The sequence below is a fragment of the Manis pentadactyla genome, chromosome 16, assembly GCF_030020395.1.
Source record: "Manis pentadactyla isolate mManPen7 chromosome 16, mManPen7.hap1, whole genome shotgun sequence".
NCBI classification, from domain to species: domain Eukaryota; kingdom Metazoa; phylum Chordata; class Mammalia; order Pholidota; family Manidae; genus Manis; species Manis pentadactyla.
The window spans coordinates 61,170,294-61,190,410 of record NC_080034.1 but is presented as its reverse complement, the minus strand read 5'-3'; the positions used below and the strand labels follow the sequence as shown (position 1 = coordinate 61,190,410).

The following is a 20,117-nucleotide window of genomic DNA, read 5'->3' as shown; positions in this document are numbered from 1 at the left end:
CTTGGGCAGCTCCTTCTACTTGCTGCCATTTGCCCTCTTTTACAGTATCTTTCTCTTGGGGTTCATTATTTTATCTTCTGCAGGACTGCGACACCACCTGGTCAATCCATTACAAGGGCTGTGAACGCATGGCCCTGAGGGACAGTTCCATGTGGTGATTCTAGATACTGGCCTACCTAGTTTTCCAGGGTCTGTCCAAGACATCTTTGAGGAGAAGGTAGTTAGTGCAATTTCAAGTCAGCTGGTAAGTCAGGTTTTCTCCCATGTCAACTTCCTAGCTACCAATACTGTGAGTTAGAATTGTGCTTTGTTTTGGCAGAAGATGCTTTGGAAACATTTTCTGCCACTTTTAAAAATTCATGCAAACTTGGATATTAGATGACCATTAGGCCTTTCTTGTCCTTGATGTTTGTATTGCCACCACCCAGCTCTGCCAACCATCTGTGAACAAGTAACATCTGTCCTTTGGAATGAGTCCTTCATTGCTTCAAATGCTACCTGTTAGCTTTTCTTAACAGTCAGTTCTCCCATCTCTTTCCAACTCACCCAACATGTATCTTTAAGGATCCTGGAAAAAAATGTGGCTCTGGTACACTTAGATATACTGTTCACCTTCTTGTTGATAGTTCCTATCTTCTATCCCTTGAACTTCCCAACTGGGACCATTCAACATGCTTCCAGCATAAAAAAGGTAACCAGAATTCATTGCTTGCAAACAGTGGTTTGGGTACTTTATCACGACAATGCAATTTTTTTGCTATAGATTTCAGAGAACTTGGTCCCCAGGCTAGTCGTTCTCTTTCTTATAGATCAGTATTTATTTGGCTTTTAGTTTCTGGCAGGTGTCCCTGTGAGTTCACCATTCGCTTCCTTGGGTTGGCATACCAAAACTGAATGGGCTGACCTGCCCCAGACATCCAAGGCTTGCAAAGAATTGACATGGGTCAGGGATGTGAATTACCTGTTTAAAAGTTCTTCAAAGGAGTCAGCAATTTTGACTTCTCATTTTGATCTTAAATTAAAAATTTAGGGCCTGCAGCTTGGCTTCCAGATGTCTCAGTCAAAAAGTAGAGGCTCGTTCAGGGCTTTCTCAACAAAATCAAATCTTAACTCTTCACAGCTGTGGAGGACAGCCATAACGTTAGTTATCTGAAAGTTAAAAATCATTTCATACACCATATTAATTATACTTGACTTCTCTGCCATTAAGCCCTTTTAGGATAAAGGTTACCTAGGAGTGAAATAGACTAGAAAGTTACCTCCTTTTCCATTCCTGGATTCACCCTGTGTGAATGTGCCAATGGCCAGCAATGCTGGAAGACAGTAGTAGAGGCGTAAACCGGTGCTGAAAGATGCCTGAATAATTCACCAACTTCTCCTGATGCCTGTGAACATACAGGGACCAGGAGACTCAGTTCAGGAAGTGCTGGAAGCACAGGCAGTTCTATAGCTCAGTCCTCGAGGGAAGCCCTTGTTTATTTTCAAGATGCTTAGCTCCATATTCTTTTAATCAAAACAAAGGCTGAGAAAACACCAGATTCCCACCCAGATTAATAGGAGCCTTCTGAGATCTTGAAACCCTGGAGTGGCAAAAGAAGAGGGACCTCATTGTTGCTTCTCATGCAAACCATCCAGGGTGTAAACAAAGTCTAGACTCAGAAGCAAGCTGTCCACCTGCCCCAACTCTTTGTGAGAATACTGATACCAGAAATCAAAATTCTGGTGTCAATCTCTGGAACCCTTTGTGTCCCACCATGTCCATGGCACGGGGAGCTTGGCTTCCTCCAGCATGTTCTCAAGGCTTGTGTTGATCATATATAGGCTGATGAGGCCCAGAGCGATGGACAGAGAGGCCGGAGCAGTGAAGGCCGAGATGCCATCTTACCAGCTGCTCATTTTCTTGGCCCTTGTCATTCCAGGAGAGAAGGGAAAAAAGAATGAATCGTTCCCTCTCAAAAACAAGTTTCCTCTGGAAAGACTATACACTGAGCTCGGAAAAGCTGGGAAATGGAGCGTAGAGTGTGTCACTCTTTCCCCAGCTTCTGCCGTGCTGTTAACTTTCTTGGTTGAGTGTGTGGCCTGCAGAGCAGGGACACCAGCCTGCAGGGGCAGCCCGCCCGGCCCAAGTAGCCCCTCTGCGGAATCCCTAAAGGGGAGGCAGCTATCTGCCTCTAACCTGGTCTCTTGTGGTAGCCTTGACTTTGTCTCTTTTCTGCCCTCTCCCCCAACCGGGCCTTCCCCTTTGTTTTTCTCTCCTCCTCTGTTGGGGTCAGGGAAGATACAGGTTGGCTGCACAGGCCCCTGGGACCTGGGCTGAGCTCAGGCTGCTGTGGCTCTGGTGCAGCTGCCTCCCTGGGGCTCCCAGGCTGGACCCTGGCCTGATTCTGATGTGACAGTACCCCTGAGTGGCCATGCAGCCTCCCTACATGGTGCCTGCAAGCCAGGATCATCACTGGGCCCTTCCTTCCCATGCGGGGTTCACCCCTCTGAGGATCTCCTGGCTTCCAGTGCAAGAGAAGCCTGCATTTTACTCCACATAATGACTCATCTTCAGAAATAAACCAACAGTGGGGCCAAGCTCTCCTATGACGTGGCCCCTATGCCCTTGACTCTGGTACGGCTACGAGGGAGGACCAGGTACAGGGAACGCTGGCTGTCATGAGGGCTATGGACATGACCCTCATGTTGGGGGCAGAGCAGATGCTCATTGTGCATGGCCGCTGCCTGGGTCACGTGCTGTCAGGAGGTGTGAGGCCAGATGGCTGCTCCCAGCAGGGCCGGGAGCACCTTGTCCTATTGCACTGAACCTGCCTGCCTTGGGCAAATGGGGCTCCCAGGCAGCTCCCACTGTCACGTGGGCTCAACCAGGAACCCCATCAGTTTTCTTCCATAGGTGAAACACTCCTCAGTCATCACAGAGAAGAATGGAACATGAGGTCAAGCAGTAGAGGCTGTGACTGATGACACTGAGGGTCAGGGCTGTGGCCCAGCAGCCGAGGAGAAAGAGCTCCCAGCCTCAGCCATGAAGCCTGCATGGAGTCAGCCCTAGCCCACATGGCATGCACAGATGAAGTGGGAGCAAGGGGACAAGGGGGCCAGAACGGAGAAAGGGGCCAGTGGAGGGCGGTGTGCAGCAGGGGCCAGGGCATTGGTCCCTGGTGGCCCATTCTAGATAGAATGATGCCTGCACCTCCCCCCTCCGGGCAGGACTGATGTTGGAACAAGTTTGTGTCTGATGTGCAAGGCCAGATGCCTGATCACATGCCCTCCTGCCCTCAGCTGGACTCCAGGAAAGCATCCCTCTGTACTGCTCATTTCCCATGGCCTCCCAGTGCCTGCCAGGGTACCAGGCCCCTTGATGACATCCTAGGATGATGAAGAATAAAGACACACCTGAGGCTGGGGAGAGGGACGCTGGAGCCGTCGCTGGAGTGGCTGTCTCATCCCATGACAGATGACCAGCCGGACTGCCTCGCCCCTCGTCACTACCAGCAGTGGAGAATGGGAGACACCAGCCACCAGGCTGGGGGTCAGGAATGGCTGTGATTACTCCTGCATGTTTCTGGACCACTGGTTTCATGGTCCAGGAAGGCCTGGGTGTGATGCACACCTCCCCTGGGAAGCACTGCAAGAATAATGGCTTAATAAAGACCCACTGTGGGTGCTGCGGCCTGGCTCTGAATCGCAGGTTTGCTCTGCTTGCCCTTCTTTCCGGGTGGGACCACACCCGTCTCTGCTCCACAGTCTCGGTGCTGCTCCCCTGACAGCATGGAAGGTTCTTGCAGGAGGATCTCCACTTGGGCAAACCTCCCTAAAACTTCTCCCCTCCTCCCAGGGTGGCGCCTCAGATACTCCCTGCATGGTGGTCCCCACCTGCCCCAAGCTGTGAGATGAAACCGCCTTAAATCTCCATTTAAAACCCATGTTTAAATGTTTGTAGTGTTGACTTGGAGAAGAGAGGAGGGACTGGGTTCTAAAAGGCAGTCCTATCCAAACGTGTCTCTGTTGAAGCAGTTTGTAAAAGTGGAATATGGAAAACAGCGCTGCTCAAGGCAATTCATATCCTTCTGATAAATCTGATGCTTGAAAATATATGAAGAGAATGTTTCTCTCCTGTTCAGGAATATAGGAGAACTGCCGCCTTCTGGTTACAAAAGAAATTAGTCATGGGGCTTTTACAATCATTAGATTTTGTTACCTGATCACTTAACGGTTTTTTGCCCAAACCCCCATGGCTGGGCCTGGCTTGTCCAGGGTACTCTGGACGACCCCCTTGGGCCTGGTCTGCCTGCATCTCAGCTGCTTTGCTGGGCACCTGCCCTCCCTCTACCCTTAGACCAAAGAATTGCATGGAATGACTGGACAGCCAGATTTTACTTTCTATATTCAATTTTTAAAAAGCCAGATCCCTTGAAAATTACTCTCAGGACCAAGACCAGCAGTCACTGCAGCTCAATGCCCAGAATGCCAGGGAGCCCCGGTGCACGAAGACCGACACTGTGTGAAAGGGGTGATGCCGTCACTGCATGTGAGCCTCTGGTCTAGAGGGCAGTGTCTCACAGCTGTAGTGTCCACAGACTCACCCACTCCCAGTGATTCTGACTCAGGGACTTGGGATGGTTCTCATGAACTGGGCACAGGTGGCCTGTGAATCAGACTGAGGACGGTGGCCCTCGGATGGTTTTATCAGCCTTGGTCTGTTGCTCTGGTCTGTTTGCTTTGTTTGTTTATTTGGTCTTTGCCTCTTTCCAACAATCTGGCTTCCTTTCTCTGTCTTGCCCTTGACTGGTGAACCCATTTGGACAAAGTTGTGTTGCCTTCCTTTATCCCTCTGAACTGGATATGTTCCTGTTAAATTTTAACTGCATAAAGTTTCACTGGTCCTATCTAGACCATTCATCTCAACAAATATCAAGGGCAGAGGCAGAAGAATGTTTTTCTGCAATCTATCTATCCCTAAAATATAAAACAAAATGAAAGAGTGCATGGCAGTGTAATTCTGAAGAATCCAGGGTACCAACCCGTGAGTGGTAGACACAAGTATTTTCAGGGCCAGTGACTGTCACGAATATTCATGCATTCTTTGCCAGCACATAACATGGAATTACAAAGACAGTTAAGTGTGCCCTGGAAGTGTCTGTAAGGAAGGAAAATAGAGTTGAATTCCTCCCTTTCCTCTCACTGGAGCTGATCACTACTTAATAACAAAAATGCCAGTGTCTAGCTCTAAAAGAAATAGCTATTCAAACGGAGAGTTCCCTTTGTTGAGAGTTGAGAGAGTCAGGTTAATGGAAGCTTTGCAGATGACCAGAACTGTTGGCAAGGGTAGGAGCAACATGAAAGAGAAGCAGACTCTAACTAAAGTGGAAAATAAGAGTATCAGGAAACTTACCAACCAACAAGAAGGCTGTAAAACCAAACTCAGGGAATCAAGGGACCAAGCTTGGATCTTGTTACAAGGACAGTGTGGTTTGGATTCCATGACTCCAGACACTTGCTGCCATGCCACCCATTCTTAGTTTCTACTTTGAGTCACTTTCTCAAGGGTGGGGGCATCTAATTGGCTTTAATGAAGTCATGAGCCTGTACTCTAGCTGCCAGTGGTCAAAGGCCAGAGCTATCTGTTATGGGAAATGAGGCTTGATTCCCAAAAATCTAGGAATTCCCCCAAAGGAGAAGTGCTCCTATAAGCTAGGTAACCAAAGCAATAAATATCCACTACAGCTAGGTATGGAATTCTAGGTTGATGGCACCATTCCTATATTATGCATCTTTTTATACTGTGTATTTCTGTTGCTAAGAAATTTGCTATCAACCTACTTTATGTTCCTTTATAGGTAATTTTCTTTTCTATGTCTGGGTTGTTTTTAAGAATTTCTCTTTGCATTTGATATGCTACTGTTTCACCATATGTAGCTAAATAAGAACTTACTGACTTTTCTTAGGACCCATTGTGCCTTCTCAATATACAGATGCTTGCCTTTTCTCAGTTCTAGAAAATTCCCAGACATTTATATCTTCAAATATTACTTCTTCCCTATTATCCTCTTCAGAAATTCCTATCAGAAATACGTTAGACTTTTCATTCTATCTTCCGTTATCTCTTTAGAGAGGTATTTTCTGGCCATTTGACTCTGGGATATATTTTGGGAAGCTTCTTTAAATATATTGTTCAATTCTTCTGTTATGTCTGATGTTTAACCAATCCATTTCATTTTTTAACTTCAATGATTATGGTTTTATAAAGTTCTATTTGGTTTTCTTTCAAATCCACCTGTTCTTTATCATAGTCTTTTTCCATAATGTCCTACTTTAGGGCTTCTATTCCTCATTTTATCTCTTGCATTATTTTTGATATTCTCTTTTTGTAACCTCACTCAGGCAACTCTTGCTTATGGTCTCTGGAGCCCTATGCTCTCTCTCTCTTGAATTCCAGTTCTCTTCTTGGGATAGTTTATTTCTTTGTATGGTTGATTCGTTTTTTTTGTTGAGGGATTATTTTCAGTAGGTCTTTATCTTGTTTTATGGTGGTGGTGGGTAGGTGGTTCTTTTTACTGAGAGAGTCCTTGGTACCCGACATAGTGAGAATTTCCCTCTAGTGTAGTTTTGCATCTGCTTCTTCTTGGTACTTGAAGTTACATCTAGGGTTGTTCTGTGAGTTGAAGGAGGCAGGTAGGTGAATACATTTAAAATCAGCAAACCACCTCAAAAACATAGTCTGACTCTTCTCCCAGGATAGTTAACTGAGCTGATTTGGTACTGTTTGTCTCTTTCCCTTACAAAATTGTGAATCTGCATATTCTATCTTACTTCAATATGCTAAAGGATATCCTTCTATTGTGAAGGGGCAGGAGTTCCAGGAGTGCGACAGAAAACCCAATTCAAATGGGCTTTAAACAGTTAGGTAACTTATTAGCCCATGTGATTATAAAGGGCAAAGGTGGCATGTAAATAGTCTCAGGCCATTGCATCCCTTGAAGTTCCTTTTAGTTACGAACTGTTCTTCAGGGTCCTCCCCTCACCTTTCATCTCTCTATAACTCAAACACCACTATCAGATGGATCCTTTAGAATCCTAGCTCTGAACATGTCACTCTCTGGCTCAAAAGCCTTCACAGGTTTACTTAATGCCTTTGGTAGAAAGCCCAAATCACTTTGGTTGGCATTCTAGGCCATTCAATTCTCCAACTTTATCTTACTGATTTCTCTTTATATATCCCCAAATTCATTCCACCAGAATTACTCACGTACCCTTTTGCTCCCACACTTAACTTCCCTCCTCTGGCCTCCCAGTGGGAATTCCCCATCACCCTTGCCCAAAGCAACAGATTCTGATTTGTATTTGAGTTAGTTTCGTGCACATCACACACCACCCATTCAGTTCTCTAAGTTCCTGGAAGATGGAAGCCTTGTCTACTTATCTTCCTATTTCCTGTAGTGCCTAACAGACAGCATGTCACACAAGAGCTGCTCCAAGTGGATTAAATGAATCCAGGCTCTCCCATTTCTCTTGCTAATGATTAGGTTGAGCCAAGCTAGCAGCTCCTGAATCATAAGGGGCAGGTGCACATGCCTCAGCAGATTGTCACGGTCACTACTGTCCTCAGAGTTGTTGTTTTAGTGCAGGTCAAAGGGCTCAACTTTGGCAGCAAGGCTGGAGAACAACGCTTCAGAGAGTGGTCCCCTGCTACAATGTCTCCCTCTACCCCCTCCTGGGCCTCCTGGTTAGGCCCCCCTCATTACAATTCCTTCAGGATGCCTTCCTGACCCAGCAGCTATCTTACAGCCCCTGTGCAGCTTCAAGTCCTTCCTTGTTTGAAATATAGCAAATCCTTCCTGGTAGTCACTTTTTTTCTGTGAATATGACATCTTCCAAGTCAGGAGCCCAGGGGGGTTTGGGCAGCTTGGCACACCACCCCCCATAGGCCTTGCACACAACAGGGGTCCACAAGAAACATCTGTTGCTTGAAGTATATTTAAGTCACTGATTATGGACTGCATGCCAGTGTGCCCAGCCTTAACTGCAGAGTGAACAAGATGGAGTGCACGAAACATCCAAGCCATTGGGAACACAAGGGAGCTATTAAGTGACCAAATTCGGGTCTGGCAGGGCCGTGTTCACTGCTAACCTGAGCCTGTACAGTTTCCAGTGGCCCATGGAAAACTCTTCTTATAGTTTTAAATGAAGGAATGTGTGTTAATAGGTGCATCTTGTGATCTCCCCCAACAGATTACAACAGCAGTGAATTAAAAACAGCCTGCAGGAAGCATGAGCTTTATGTGAGCTTCCAAGACTTGGGATGGCAGGTGAGTTCTCTTGACAACAAAGGGGACAATGGTCCTTTCCCAGCAGTCTCTTCCCATATTAACGGCGGCAGCCATCAAAAAACACCTTGAGATTTAGGGCTGAGGTAGTCCCTCCTGTGAATGTACCTAGGAGCTCTTCCAAATGCCTGGGCTTCTGGAATAAGAGAAAGAGGCCCAGGTGACTTGTGCACCAAGACCCCACTGGCACCTTTCCAGGGAGCCAGGGTCCTTGAATTCTGTGTTCCTGAAAATCAATCACATTTCCCAATATGCTTCAAAGTTCATGGTGCATGTGTGTATGTAAACCAATTTTAATTGTTTTGAGAAAGGGTTAGAAGAACTGATCTAATGGTTAACTTCTCCAGTTGCTACAAATTGGCTCATCCAAACTCCCCACAAGAGCACAATGTTTTGCTCTACACTTAGATCCACCACAGATTTATAAGAAGCAAATTATAGGTGATGAGAGATAGAAAATTATTTCCATCTTCAGGTGGCATGACGACAGGGAGTGCTCGAGGCTTCTGGGGAGGCTCCTTTTGGTCCAAGTCCATCAAACCAACTACCTGCATGCTTCTAGACCAAGTGGGCGGGCAGGGGCTAAAGGCCTTGTGGGCCTGTGGAAGGAGCAAGGGCTCTGGGGTCACATCACACAAGTTCATACCCTAGTTTTGCCACTTGAATGTGAACTTGACCTACTTGCTTGTCTCCTTACTGTCCAAGGTAATGCCTTCTCATAGGGTCGCTGAGGGCACAGAGATGTAAAGAACATATGTTAATCACTTTTTTTGTTGCTTCCTTTTGCTCTGAATTAAGGACTGGATCATCGCACCCAAGGGTTATGCCGCCAATTACTGTGATGGAGAATGTTCCTTCCCGCTCAATGCACACATGAATGCCACAAACCACGCCATTGTCCAGACTCTGGTGAGCTCTGGAAGACTTTTTTCATTTTCTAGGTAGAAGTCAGCCAAGAACAGATAGTTTCTGACGGCCCTTTTCCCTCCTTTTGTTTTGAAACAGGTTCACCTTATGAATCCTGAGTATGTCCCCAAACCATGCTGTGCCCCAACTAAGCTAAACGCCATCTCCGTTCTGTACTTTGATGACAACTCCAATGTCATCTTGAAAAAATACAGGAATATGGTTGTAAGAGCTTGTGGATGCCACTAACTTGAAACTAGTTGCTGGGGACACAAATACCACCTTGGATTCCTAGATTACATCTGCCTTAAAAACACACAGAAGCCCAGTGAAGTGGGACGATAAGACCTGAAACCATCTCACGCTGGTTGGTGCCTTACTGCGCAAAGAAGATTTTAAAGGACCTTGTCAGTAATTTGCCCTCATAGTAAATAAGTAGTTGTTGGTCTGTAGGAAGCTGAATTTGAATGTCTGTAGGATGAAGTCTGGTAACTGCAGAAACATAATTTTGAAGGGTTCCCATACTCCCCCCAATATTCATTTCAGCTTTAGATCAAGGTATTTGTAGTGTTAGTAAATAGGGAAAATAATCTTAAAGGAGTGAGAGTATTCTTGGCTAAGGAATCAGTTGGTTCTGAACAGTTTCTCAAAGGTAGATTTTTACAGATAACAGAAATTGGGGGGGAAATGCTTCTATTCATAGATTTCATGCCCAGGAAGGTCAGTCATGTAGGGTCATAACCAGGGTTCTGTGGAAGTGCCTTTGGTCTCAGTCATTGCTGTTACATGTTTGTGCTCAAGTTTTGTTGGTGTGAAAATATACTTATTTTAGTCAAAACATACCATATCACTTCCACACTTCAGTCCTCCCGTTTTCTTTGCTGGTCTCCAAAGCAGAGGAATCGCACTTTGGGGTGAGGCCACAAAGGTGAGAAGCGTCTGTAATCGTCCGCATTTAACCACGTGATATGAAAGTAGTTTTGTGTCTCTGTTTTGGAAAAGCTCTTTGAAAAGCACGTTAGCTTCAGAAACGTTGGCTCTAGTGTCTTATCTGTTTCCCGAAAACAGTTCTTTGCTCTTCCCTATACCGTACACCCTGTCGCAGGGCTAGAGCCAACAGAGAACATCAGAGGAGGAGGGGGCACCCTGCCCTTGAGAATAGGTCCGGGTGGGCATGGTTGGTGTTTATGAACCCAAATCAATTTTCTCTTGTAGAAAGTAAGACTCAGATTAAATCTTAGAGTATTTTTCAAAAGTCTTTCACAATCATATACTAGGAAACCAATCTCATACTAAACTGATTAAATAATACATTTATAATCTAAAACTGTATGCACTTACAGCTTTTTGTAAATATAAACTATAATTTATTGTCTTTTTTGTATCTGTTTTGCTGTAACATGAAGGAAAGACCAGACTTTTTTTAAAAAAAGAGTTTATTTAGAAAGTATCATAGTGTAAACAAATTGTACCACTTTGATTTTCTTTATTACAAGACTCATGATGCAAAGCTGAAGCCACTCTTGAGGATTGTGCTTCATTAGAAAGTTGAGATTTTTTAAAAGAACATCTGTGAACCATACATGATTAATAAAGATTTCCTTTAAGGCAGAGGCTGGTTGAGATCCTGCTCTGTTGTCTTCTGCCGCAGATGGTGGAGGTGGTCTATTTCTAAGATTCCTACCACCATTACTGTGCCAAGGGCTCACACCCCTCGAGCCTGGGAGGTGGGGTGATGAGTGTCAGCCACAGAGGGCTGATTACAAGAAGGAACCCAATGGTAAAGTGCGTATCTCCAGAGAGCCTAGTCCCACTGCTGCTTATTTCCAAGGGTGATGGTAAATATGTAATAACCAGGATGGCATGAATTATAAAGATGCATCGACAGCAGCCTGGCATACTTCAGCCCTGACACAGCTCTGCCAACTTCAGTTTTTGGTCTTGAGGTCAGGTTAATGCCACTCTTCATACAGCAACACGTCGATCTCCTCAGAGGCAGACCAAGCTTGGTAAAGCCTCTACCACACTACTTGGGAGCACGGTCTGAAACTGCTTCCACTTAGGGCCCCCGGCACCCAGACCTGAGATAGCCCATCCAGTCCTCCGGCCCCAGGCGGCAAATACAGCCAGAATCTAGGAGTTAACAGCACAGTCTGAACAAGCCTTGTGGAACTTTTCATGTCCACATTTTCCATGGGAGATCAAGTCTTAAAGTTCACATGGACTCTGGCTAACATAACTAATCAACTCTTTCACCCACAAGAAATAAACGGAAGTATCCCTTGAATAGTTAACTGATTTGACAACCATCGACACACACATAAAATTATGGCACTGGCATTATCTTACTTAGGCACGTGTTAAAAGTACCACTGCAAACATTATGGCTAACCTCTCACAATGAGAGAAGTAGTAACAGAGACAGAAAACCCAGGAGTGGCCACGAAGGTACCTTCCAGAGGTGTGGGGTTTTTGTTTTTAAATCTGCTCCAGGCTACAGACCAACCACATTATTAATAGGTCAACTGTGACCTTCAGATCAGAGGAACATCAATACCGCCACAAGGCCACCTTTCCCGACCTCGTGGGCAGTTCACAAACTCTGCATTCGATGATGTTTTCACCAAAATCATTCAGGAGCCAAAAATAGTCCAGCAATTTGACTTTCCTCAACTCTATTTTAGTCTCAAAGGAAACCATTTAGATTTCATCAAGAGAAGGTTAAAGGGGATGACAGATTGCCACTGAAAATATTTGGTTTGCAAAGGAATCATGAGTTACATGTTTACTTAGAGAAACTTAATAAAGAATCAGTAGAGTGTGTTGGCTTAAAGACACACATACACACACACACACGCACACACACACACAAAGAAGATACCACAAGTTGAGTACATTCAGCTTTCTGAAAAACCACCGTTTGAAACTCAGCAACACCCACGTGACTTAGCTCCTGTGCTGGGCACAGGAGGCCAGGCAGTAGAGGTGACTCCCACCTGCGTCTTTATAGTTCGTCTTTTGCCTGGCGCAGAACAAAGTGGTGCAGTGAGTCAAGGTCTCTGCCTCCACTGTGCTCACTGACTTTTTCTCCTCCACGGAAAAGTAACAGAGTGGGATATCCTCGTACCTTAAGAAAAAAATATTACAAGTTTGAAAACTAGTGGTCCAAATCACCCACAAATGTAAAAACACCCTTAAGTAAAAAACAGAAAAAATCCTACAGCTGTGGCCAGGAAAGTCTATGATTAACTTTTTTTAAATGTATAGACCATTTACAAAGTACCAGATTTGAGAAAGCAAAGCTTTGAGGCAATTTATTCACTTTCCAATCCAAAACTACATTCAAGATTGGTGTCAAAGTCAAATGACTTTACCAGAAAGTGGGGTTTGTCAATCTCTCACATGGTGACATGTGTATACTGACTCAGCAAGTCTGAGTGGGCCCTGAGACTCTGCATTTCAGAGGAGCTCCCCAGTGATGCTCAGGCCCAACAGTGACTATATGGAGTAGTAGCAAGATACCCAAGGATGCACATTTTTCAGCTGCAACTCACCTCTTATCTCTCAAGAATTTTAAGGGACAAGAAAATGACTGGCATCTCCTAGTGATAAGTAAATGATGTCTGTGCTACATCTATTCTCATGAGGTAATGATAAACTTCAGAGGCCTCAAAAGCGTTTTAAGAAAACAACACAAGAGGAAAAATATAAATTACAAATCTTCTAGGGTATTAGACTGTGTGAACAGCTCAGAAAGAAGGCAACAGTTAACCCACACACAAGGCTGGCTTGTTAGTATGGTAGGGCCCTTGAAGAAGGAAATTTGTTCAAACGTTTCCTTTGTTCAGCTAATTGTGCTTAGGAAGCAGGCTTATGTCTGCAAAATAAGCCACTTAGGTGTTCATGATGAAGGCTACAGGCCAGTTGACTGCCCAGCCAAGAAGAATTGCCATGGAGGTGGCTAAGCTTGGAGTGTCAATTACTGCCCAGCCTTAGAGCCAGATGGCAAGGCCTAAAAACCCCATTCAAATGTGCTACTAATAGAAGAAGAAAGACTTGCCTTTGACAGAGCAACTCTTTTGCCTTTTAAAATGGAAAAAAAAACCACCTCAAAAGGACACAAAAAACTTTTGTTGAGGATGAGGGCAGCCCGAGTTATCTTGGTTCAGTCCATGGCACCAGATTACAGCTCCACTTGCTGCCAATACTCAGAGGGCCCCGTAACGGTTTCCATCCACGCGTACCCACCGAGTACTTGCTGCAAATGTTCCGCTCAGCGGTACAGTCCACTTCAGCGATCTTGACCTCTGCCAAACCAGGGAATTCCTTTCTAGAGAGTTCCTCCCAAGTAGGAGCCAGATTCTTACAATGACCACACCTAGGAACAGAACAATGACAGCTTTGTGGAAGTCTTGGGTCACTCACCTACATTTCACTGCCAAGCCAAGCCTTGTTTCTTCTGTGTGAGGCAGTCAGCAATTGCCTAAAAATTACAAAACGTCAAATTCTCCCATTGGGTGCACTAACTGCTCGTCCTCCTCCTCCCCCATCCCAGACAAGGAATGCACAGTCAGGCCAAAGCAGATCTTCAGACAGCCTGATAGACACAAGCTGGTCTGGAAACAAAGTGAGATTCTGAGACCACGAGAAGGTAAACTGAGTTACCTGGCTTATGAATGCATGCACCGTGAGCAGGACATGGACAGGAAACAAAACAGACTCCAAACATTTTTTTCTAAATCGCTTGAATGCCAAAAACATTTTAAAGTTGATTACTTATTGTCTAAAAATTTCAAAAAAACTTCAGAGCTTGGAGCAAGCACTGAGGCCACTAAGTTTGTTCAAACCTTCCCTCCTACCTGTTACTGTATCCCTTTGCCGACCCTCCCCCAACCATGTGAACTGCTCCCCCTCAGGAAAGAGGATCTACTGTCCTCATACCTGATCTATATAGCTTTAGGTTTTGTAACAAATAGAAAATACTAGTTTTAAAGCAAAGCTACATCACCATGGTTGTGGTTTGTTCAGCCAAAACAGCAGTCTATTTGGAAAAGCACACAGGTACCATAAAACTTGTTTTTTATGACCATAATTCCATTTTTTGAAAAACAGAAAATACTAGTTTTAAGGGCATTCTTTACCAGCATTTCTATTCTTTAAGAATAAAAACTGCATAACTCATGTGAGCCATGTGCTCACTAACATTTTATCTATCACAGTTTCTCATGAATACCCGGCATGCCGCAAACTGAGAAGCAAAACTGACAGGCAGAGACCTTACTTGACTAAGACGAAGCAGCAGCACTGAACACTTTGCCTGTAGGAACAGAATCTAACATGCTCCCTGACCCTCTGCTTTTCTAAATGGACTGTTTCATTTGTGGACAAAGCATTCTTCCCATTCTGGAGCTGAGAAAACTGAGGGTCCGGGGAAGGCAGGGGCACCAGAGGCACAGAAGCCCACGCTAAGCCTCGGAGCAGGCACCTCAGCCCCCCACTGGGACATCCCTCTCTCTGCCCCAGGGCCACGGGGAGGGAGGGCTCAGTAACAGGAATGCCCTGCGCAGCTAACATGGGAGCGCTCCTGGAGTTCCCTACAACATCTAAAAGACACTAAGGAACAAAGCTATATCATGATGTTTGTGGCCGATTTAGCCAAAAGAGCAATCTATATGGAAAAGTACACGGATGCCACAGAATTTAAGTCTTTTTATGGCCTTAATTCTCCTCCATTTTTGTTTACTCCAAAACAGAGTGGACTTCAAAATGAACCCACCTCATTCACCATAACTTTATGAATCCCACCGAACCTTCACATATCTGAATATGGGAGCATGATGCTAACATTTCCTTATTTCCTACAACATAACCTACAAGTAAATGTACTATCTGTTAACACGGAGCCTGGAGGGCTTTATGACTTGAAAACTATGATGTGACATCAGTGAAGCAGGACAAAGCAGTTGCTAACTAAACAGCCACTTACCACGGAGCATAAAACTTGATGAAGGTTATTCCTTCTGCAATGGTGTCATCGAAGTTACTTTCTGTGAGTGCCAACACGATGCCCTACAGGGGAGGGAAAAGCCACAGTTAAATACACCACTTAAAGTAGGGCTAGGATGTGCTTTGGGATCGCAGAAACAGAAAGCAATAATCTTTTTTAAATGTTGCTATGCACCCGCCAAGGCCACACAAAATACCTACAAAACCGACACTTCACAAGCTCCACCAAGGGCAGGGCAAAGATGCATCATGGGTCCTGTGAGCCCTGCACCGGGAGGTGATGTGAGGAGGTGGTGGGACCCGATCCTATGCTCTGCTCCTGGCCGGCTCAGGGGGCCTCAGGGGCACCTGCTGCCCCCCCGGCTCTACGTGTGGACCAGCCTGCTCTGTGCACCCTGGACTTGCGTCTGTGCCCCCAACGGAGCCTTTGGCACCAGCTGGAGAGTCCAAAACCCACTCACCGGCCTACAGCGGTCTGTACATACTGCTTTTCTCACGGACTCTATCACATGGATTTGAAAAAATTATCTTCTCTGTGTAATAGAAGGAGCTTAGTTATGAACAAGCTGCTTTCCACTTTTAAATCCCAAGTAAAAGTGAAAACTGCTCATCTAAGCTTTGGCAGGAGAATTGAGGGAGAGGTGACACCAGGCAGTCTGCTCTAACGTGATTCTATCTCATCAGTTCTTTACAGAATTATGTCCAAATATGGGTCTGCGATTCTCTCCCAAGAACAAGAATATAATAATTTATCATGTGGCTAAATGTCCCAGGGCTGCTCCACTTGAGTCTGGCATTGAGCAACGTATGTCGGTGGCTCGGCCAGCGTGCCAGGGGGGCCCCTGCAGAACACTGCCATCTTTCTGTATGTCCGGAAATGTGACGCCACATGCACTGAAAGACCTACTTAATGGTGGAAACTGTGTTATAAATAGAAACTGTTCTGTGTTTGATGAAAACATCCATAGTATATAATTACACTCAATTTGGGATGACCTTTATAACCACCATGACACACACGCTGCCCGACACACACGGCGTAACTACTGCAAAATCATCTGTTTACTTCTTAAAACAAAATGTCAACATTTAGCTAACAGCCAGGCAGTCCCCAGTGGACGAGAGTCCAACTGAGGGGATGGAGGGGCCGTGGGGCGAGGGCCCGTTACTGCCCCCGCCCTGGGAGAAGGGGGCAGGCAGCTCCACTGGTTTCTCCAACCCCACACAACTGGGGCTTCAGGGAGGGACGGCTCCAGCAAGTCCCCAGCTCTTCTGAGAGTTCCTGCCCAGGCGTCTGCACCCACCTGGCTCACTGCCTTCACCCCAGAGAAGGAGCACACTGCCTCTTCCTTTGCCCCCAGTACTCTGGTGTCCCCAGTAAGAATTATGCTATGAAGTGTAGGTATGTGAACTGAAGTAAGAATGGAAGTGTTGTGCTTTGGAAGTATGCTGTCAAGTCGCCCTTACGGTTCTCAGCTCGGAGATCCAAGTGTGCTTTCCCGGCCCCCCTCAGGCAGTCTCAGTCTCACCCGTGGCTTCAGCGTAGGGGTCTCCCCAACAGGGCAGACACACGAGCCGCTCTCCCAGCTCCCAGCACAGACACCCCGCTCCAGCCCCCGACTCACCCTTCATGGCCATGGCTGTTTCCGCCTACATGTCCACCATAGCCCTAGAAACCAGCATTTTGGTAAGTGAACTCATCACCTTCTTCTTTCGGATCCTGATCTCACGTCTGCTGCCACTGCCCCCCAGATAGGCCAGAAACCGGCGCTGCTTCTGTCGGCGCTCTCCTTCTCTCCATCCCGCCGCTACAGCCCTCACGTGGGATCCCACCGTCTCCTACGCCCTAGTACACTGGCTTCCATCTCTTTCATACACTTGCTTTGAGTTATCTTTCCAAAACCCAAACTGCTCAAAACCCCCCACTGGGGGTTTATCCTTGTAAATATATCTTTATAAATATAGGACAAAGCTCAATCCATCGCTAGCCCAGAGTCCTTCTCCACCTGGCTCCTACCTCTCCCCCTCTCTGCCACCCTGCTCTGATCCTCGTCCTCCTCTGCACCCCATTCCCGCCTGCCGACTGCCAGCCCTGCCCTGGATGTGCCCAGCTGATTTGCACTGAAGTGCGCCCCCCCGTGCTCCTCCTCCACCAGGCAAGCCTTTCCCAGCATGGCTCTCCAGCAAATACCACCCCCTCTTTCAGCTCTTCGGGAACACGCCTATTGCCCCCACCTCTCTCAAACAACCAGGACCCGCCCTGCACACTTTCATAACAGCCCCGGTGACACCTGTTGTATATGTTCTCATCTGTCTCCCCGACTAGACCTAGAACCCTGACAGCCAGGAAAATGGCCTTACTTGTTCTTGTTTGCTGTTGGCCTAGGACAGGGCCTGAAACATAACAAGAGCTTGATAAATGCAGAACAAGTGAATGGCAAACCTTATACTATCTGAATGAATAAAGACAGCACCTCAATAAGTCAGAGACCACCTGAACAAATTAAATATTCTACAGCAAGTTTACCTTTCAGTTCCAGCAATCTTGTGCACTATAGATCTGTCAGGCATTTACCACAGGGTTAAAGTAAAATGATGGCAGCAAGTTATGGAAATGAACAGAAAAGGGGACCTAAGAGGCAGCAGCCAAGCTTGAATAGCAAATAACCTCAAGTGTAGTGATTTCTGAGTCAAAGGGAAGAATTTCCCACAGATTCTGACACCAGCTACTCTCAGGGTTTGTGTCACATCTATTTCTGGGAAGCTTTTGCTTACATCTGCCTCTTATAAGCACGTAAAGTAGTTGAAGAAAGTGTATCATGTTGACAAATCAGCCATAGCCAACCACCTGAATTACTATGTACTGTCCCCAAACTCATTCTGTGCATCATGCAAGCCTTCCCCGCACGCTCTCCAGCAAATATGATCCCATCTTTCAGCTCTTCCACAACACTTCTGGCCTGTCTGCCCCCACCTCTCTCAAACAACCATTTGAAGAGAATGCCCTTCGTGGGCAGAGCTTGTGGGCCATTTCTGGCCATCCTGACTGCGGCAGGCACCCACCTTGTCAGCCGTGGTCTCTGTGGCCAGCACTGGGGCCTCGGAAGGCTTGATGGTCTCTGGGGCGTCCCCCTCCATACTCTGCAGCTGTGCATCCACATACTCTCTCAGCGACTCCAAATCCCGCTTTCCTTTGTACTGATCAACCTGAGCGAGACACGGGCCACACACAAATGCTGCCGAGTTAGTACGCCTAAGCGTTTTCATTCACTCAAACCTCTTCCCAGCCGTACATGCCCATGGAAGCACTCCCATCAGATATATTCCCTGTGGTTGTGCAATGTTTGTACACTCAAAGTTCAATGGGCAAGTACAGATGAGAAACCAAGTGTCTGACTGGTAAGAACGTCACAGCTCACTCCTTCTGCAGTGTCCCAGTGACAAAAAAGCTGGGTGCTGACTCCAGCATTCTGAGATGACCACTGGCCAGGAATGTAAGGGAGGTTGTGGGAACCTTGCCAAGAGGGAGCATTAACCCTGCTCAAAGGTCAGGATCAGAGCAGTTACCCTAGGATGGTAGACTTGGGTTTTTCTAGTGATAACCTGAGCCAACTGCAAAGTTTAAAAAGAATATAACAACTGACAGGTTTTCCAACTACCCAAACCTTAGCAGCTAACAGAAAGACCTTTGTGTTTCTATACTGCATGTATTCCTTACACATTATATATATTACATATATTCCTTATACATTATATGTATTATATGTATGCCTTTAAATGAGGGCCCACACAATCCACACTGCAATTCCCCACCTGTTAACCACTGGGCAACACATCCCCCCAAGTTTAAGAGAAATACTCGTCTCAATGCAAAGACCAGAACACGTACCTTTTTGCCATCTCGGAACCAGAGAAGAGTAGGGTAGCCCCGAACCTGGTTACCTGAGCAGAGTTCATAGTGCTGCGTACAATCAACCTACAATAAAGTGAGATAGGTGCCTTTAAGAGCCTTTCTGCAAAAGGGACCAACAGACACTCGGTATGCTGGGCACCTAACCTGTGCATCTCTGCCAGCAAGACATCATTTCTGGCGAAGACTTTTCTTAAAAGTTACCCCAAAATACAACTGAGCTAAGGGAGCATGGTGCTGAGGTTTCCTTTAGAGACTTGATCTATTCAGCTCCCTTGAAAATGCTGATATTTAAGAAGCAGTGCTTTACCTTGAGCAGGTCAGTAGGTGGAGAAGGAGGGCCTGGCCTGACATCTGGGGAGAAGGGAGGCCAGCTTCATGGACAGAGACCAAAACCAGTCACAGTGCTAGCTTAGAAATTATTCTCATGTTCCAACTTAGAGTTTTAAAATTGAGGAGCAAAAGTAGTCAATTTTTAGTAGGAAAATTTGGTATATAATAAAGATAAAACTGAAAAAAGGTTAAGATTACAACGTCCTTAATTCTTTAAGCTCAATTTACCAACTATCACAGCTTTTTTTCAATTTTTTAAAATTTCACTTGAATCTTATTAAGATTCTTCAACATTTCCATGGAACATTTTATCCTAATTCACTTTTTGAGTTTTTACTGGCATTAAAGTCAGCTATGTGGACTCAGTTATTTTTCACTACATCAACAAAATGGAATGAAAATACTATTCTAATAGATAAGCCTTAAGCAGAGAGCTATTAAAGTGTTCAACTGAAGCACAGGAAGCCTTAAGCTCAAATCTGGGTGGGCAGCATTTTTAGGGTCCAGTCTAACCCAGCTACAGGTCTGGGCAGAGATCAAAGACCACAGCCCAATACTTTGCATCCGTTCACGCCTAGTTCTATTAAAAGCCTCTATTGATATACACCAAAAATAAATTTTCTCCCATCAAAATTCAT

At 45.7% G+C, this 20,117-nt stretch overlaps 2 protein-coding genes and 1 long non-coding RNA gene across 3 annotated transcripts in view; 1 reads left to right on the top strand and 2 right to left on the bottom strand.

Annotated features, from left to right (window-relative positions):
• BMP6 (bone morphogenetic protein 6) overlaps positions 1–10,555 on the top strand; it is a 160,774-nt gene extending 150,219 nt beyond the window's left edge. Inside the window, exons 5-7 of the mRNA XM_036877014.2 lie at positions 8,230–8,306; positions 9,123–9,233; positions 9,330–10,555. Coding sequence (XP_036732909.2) covers positions 8,230–8,306; positions 9,123–9,233; positions 9,330–9,479 — 338 coding nt within the window. The 3' untranslated portion in view covers positions 9,480–10,555. The remainder of the gene's footprint in view (positions 1–8,229; positions 8,307–9,122; positions 9,234–9,329) is intronic.
• Positions 1,459–8,221, bottom strand: LOC130681319 (uncharacterized). Its single transcript, XR_008994369.1, has 2 exons — positions 3,394–8,221; positions 1,459–1,906 (listed from the first exon to the last, which is right to left on the bottom strand). It is a non-coding gene; the product is annotated as an uncharacterized LOC130681319 (long non-coding RNA).
• Positions 10,556–11,888: 1,333 nt separating the features above from the next.
• TXNDC5 (thioredoxin domain containing 5) overlaps positions 11,889–20,117 on the bottom strand; it is a 31,623-nt gene continuing 23,394 nt past the window's right edge. The window contains exons 6-10 of the mRNA XM_057494034.1: positions 19,126–19,212; positions 18,300–18,443; positions 15,217–15,299; positions 13,479–13,608; positions 11,889–12,357 (exon numbers count right to left, since the gene is read on the bottom strand). Coding sequence (XP_057350017.1) covers positions 12,235–12,357; positions 13,479–13,608; positions 15,217–15,299; positions 18,300–18,443; positions 19,126–19,212 — 567 coding nt within the window. The 3' untranslated portion in view covers positions 11,889–12,234. The remainder of the gene's footprint in view (positions 12,358–13,478; positions 13,609–15,216; positions 15,300–18,299; positions 18,444–19,125; positions 19,213–20,117) is intronic.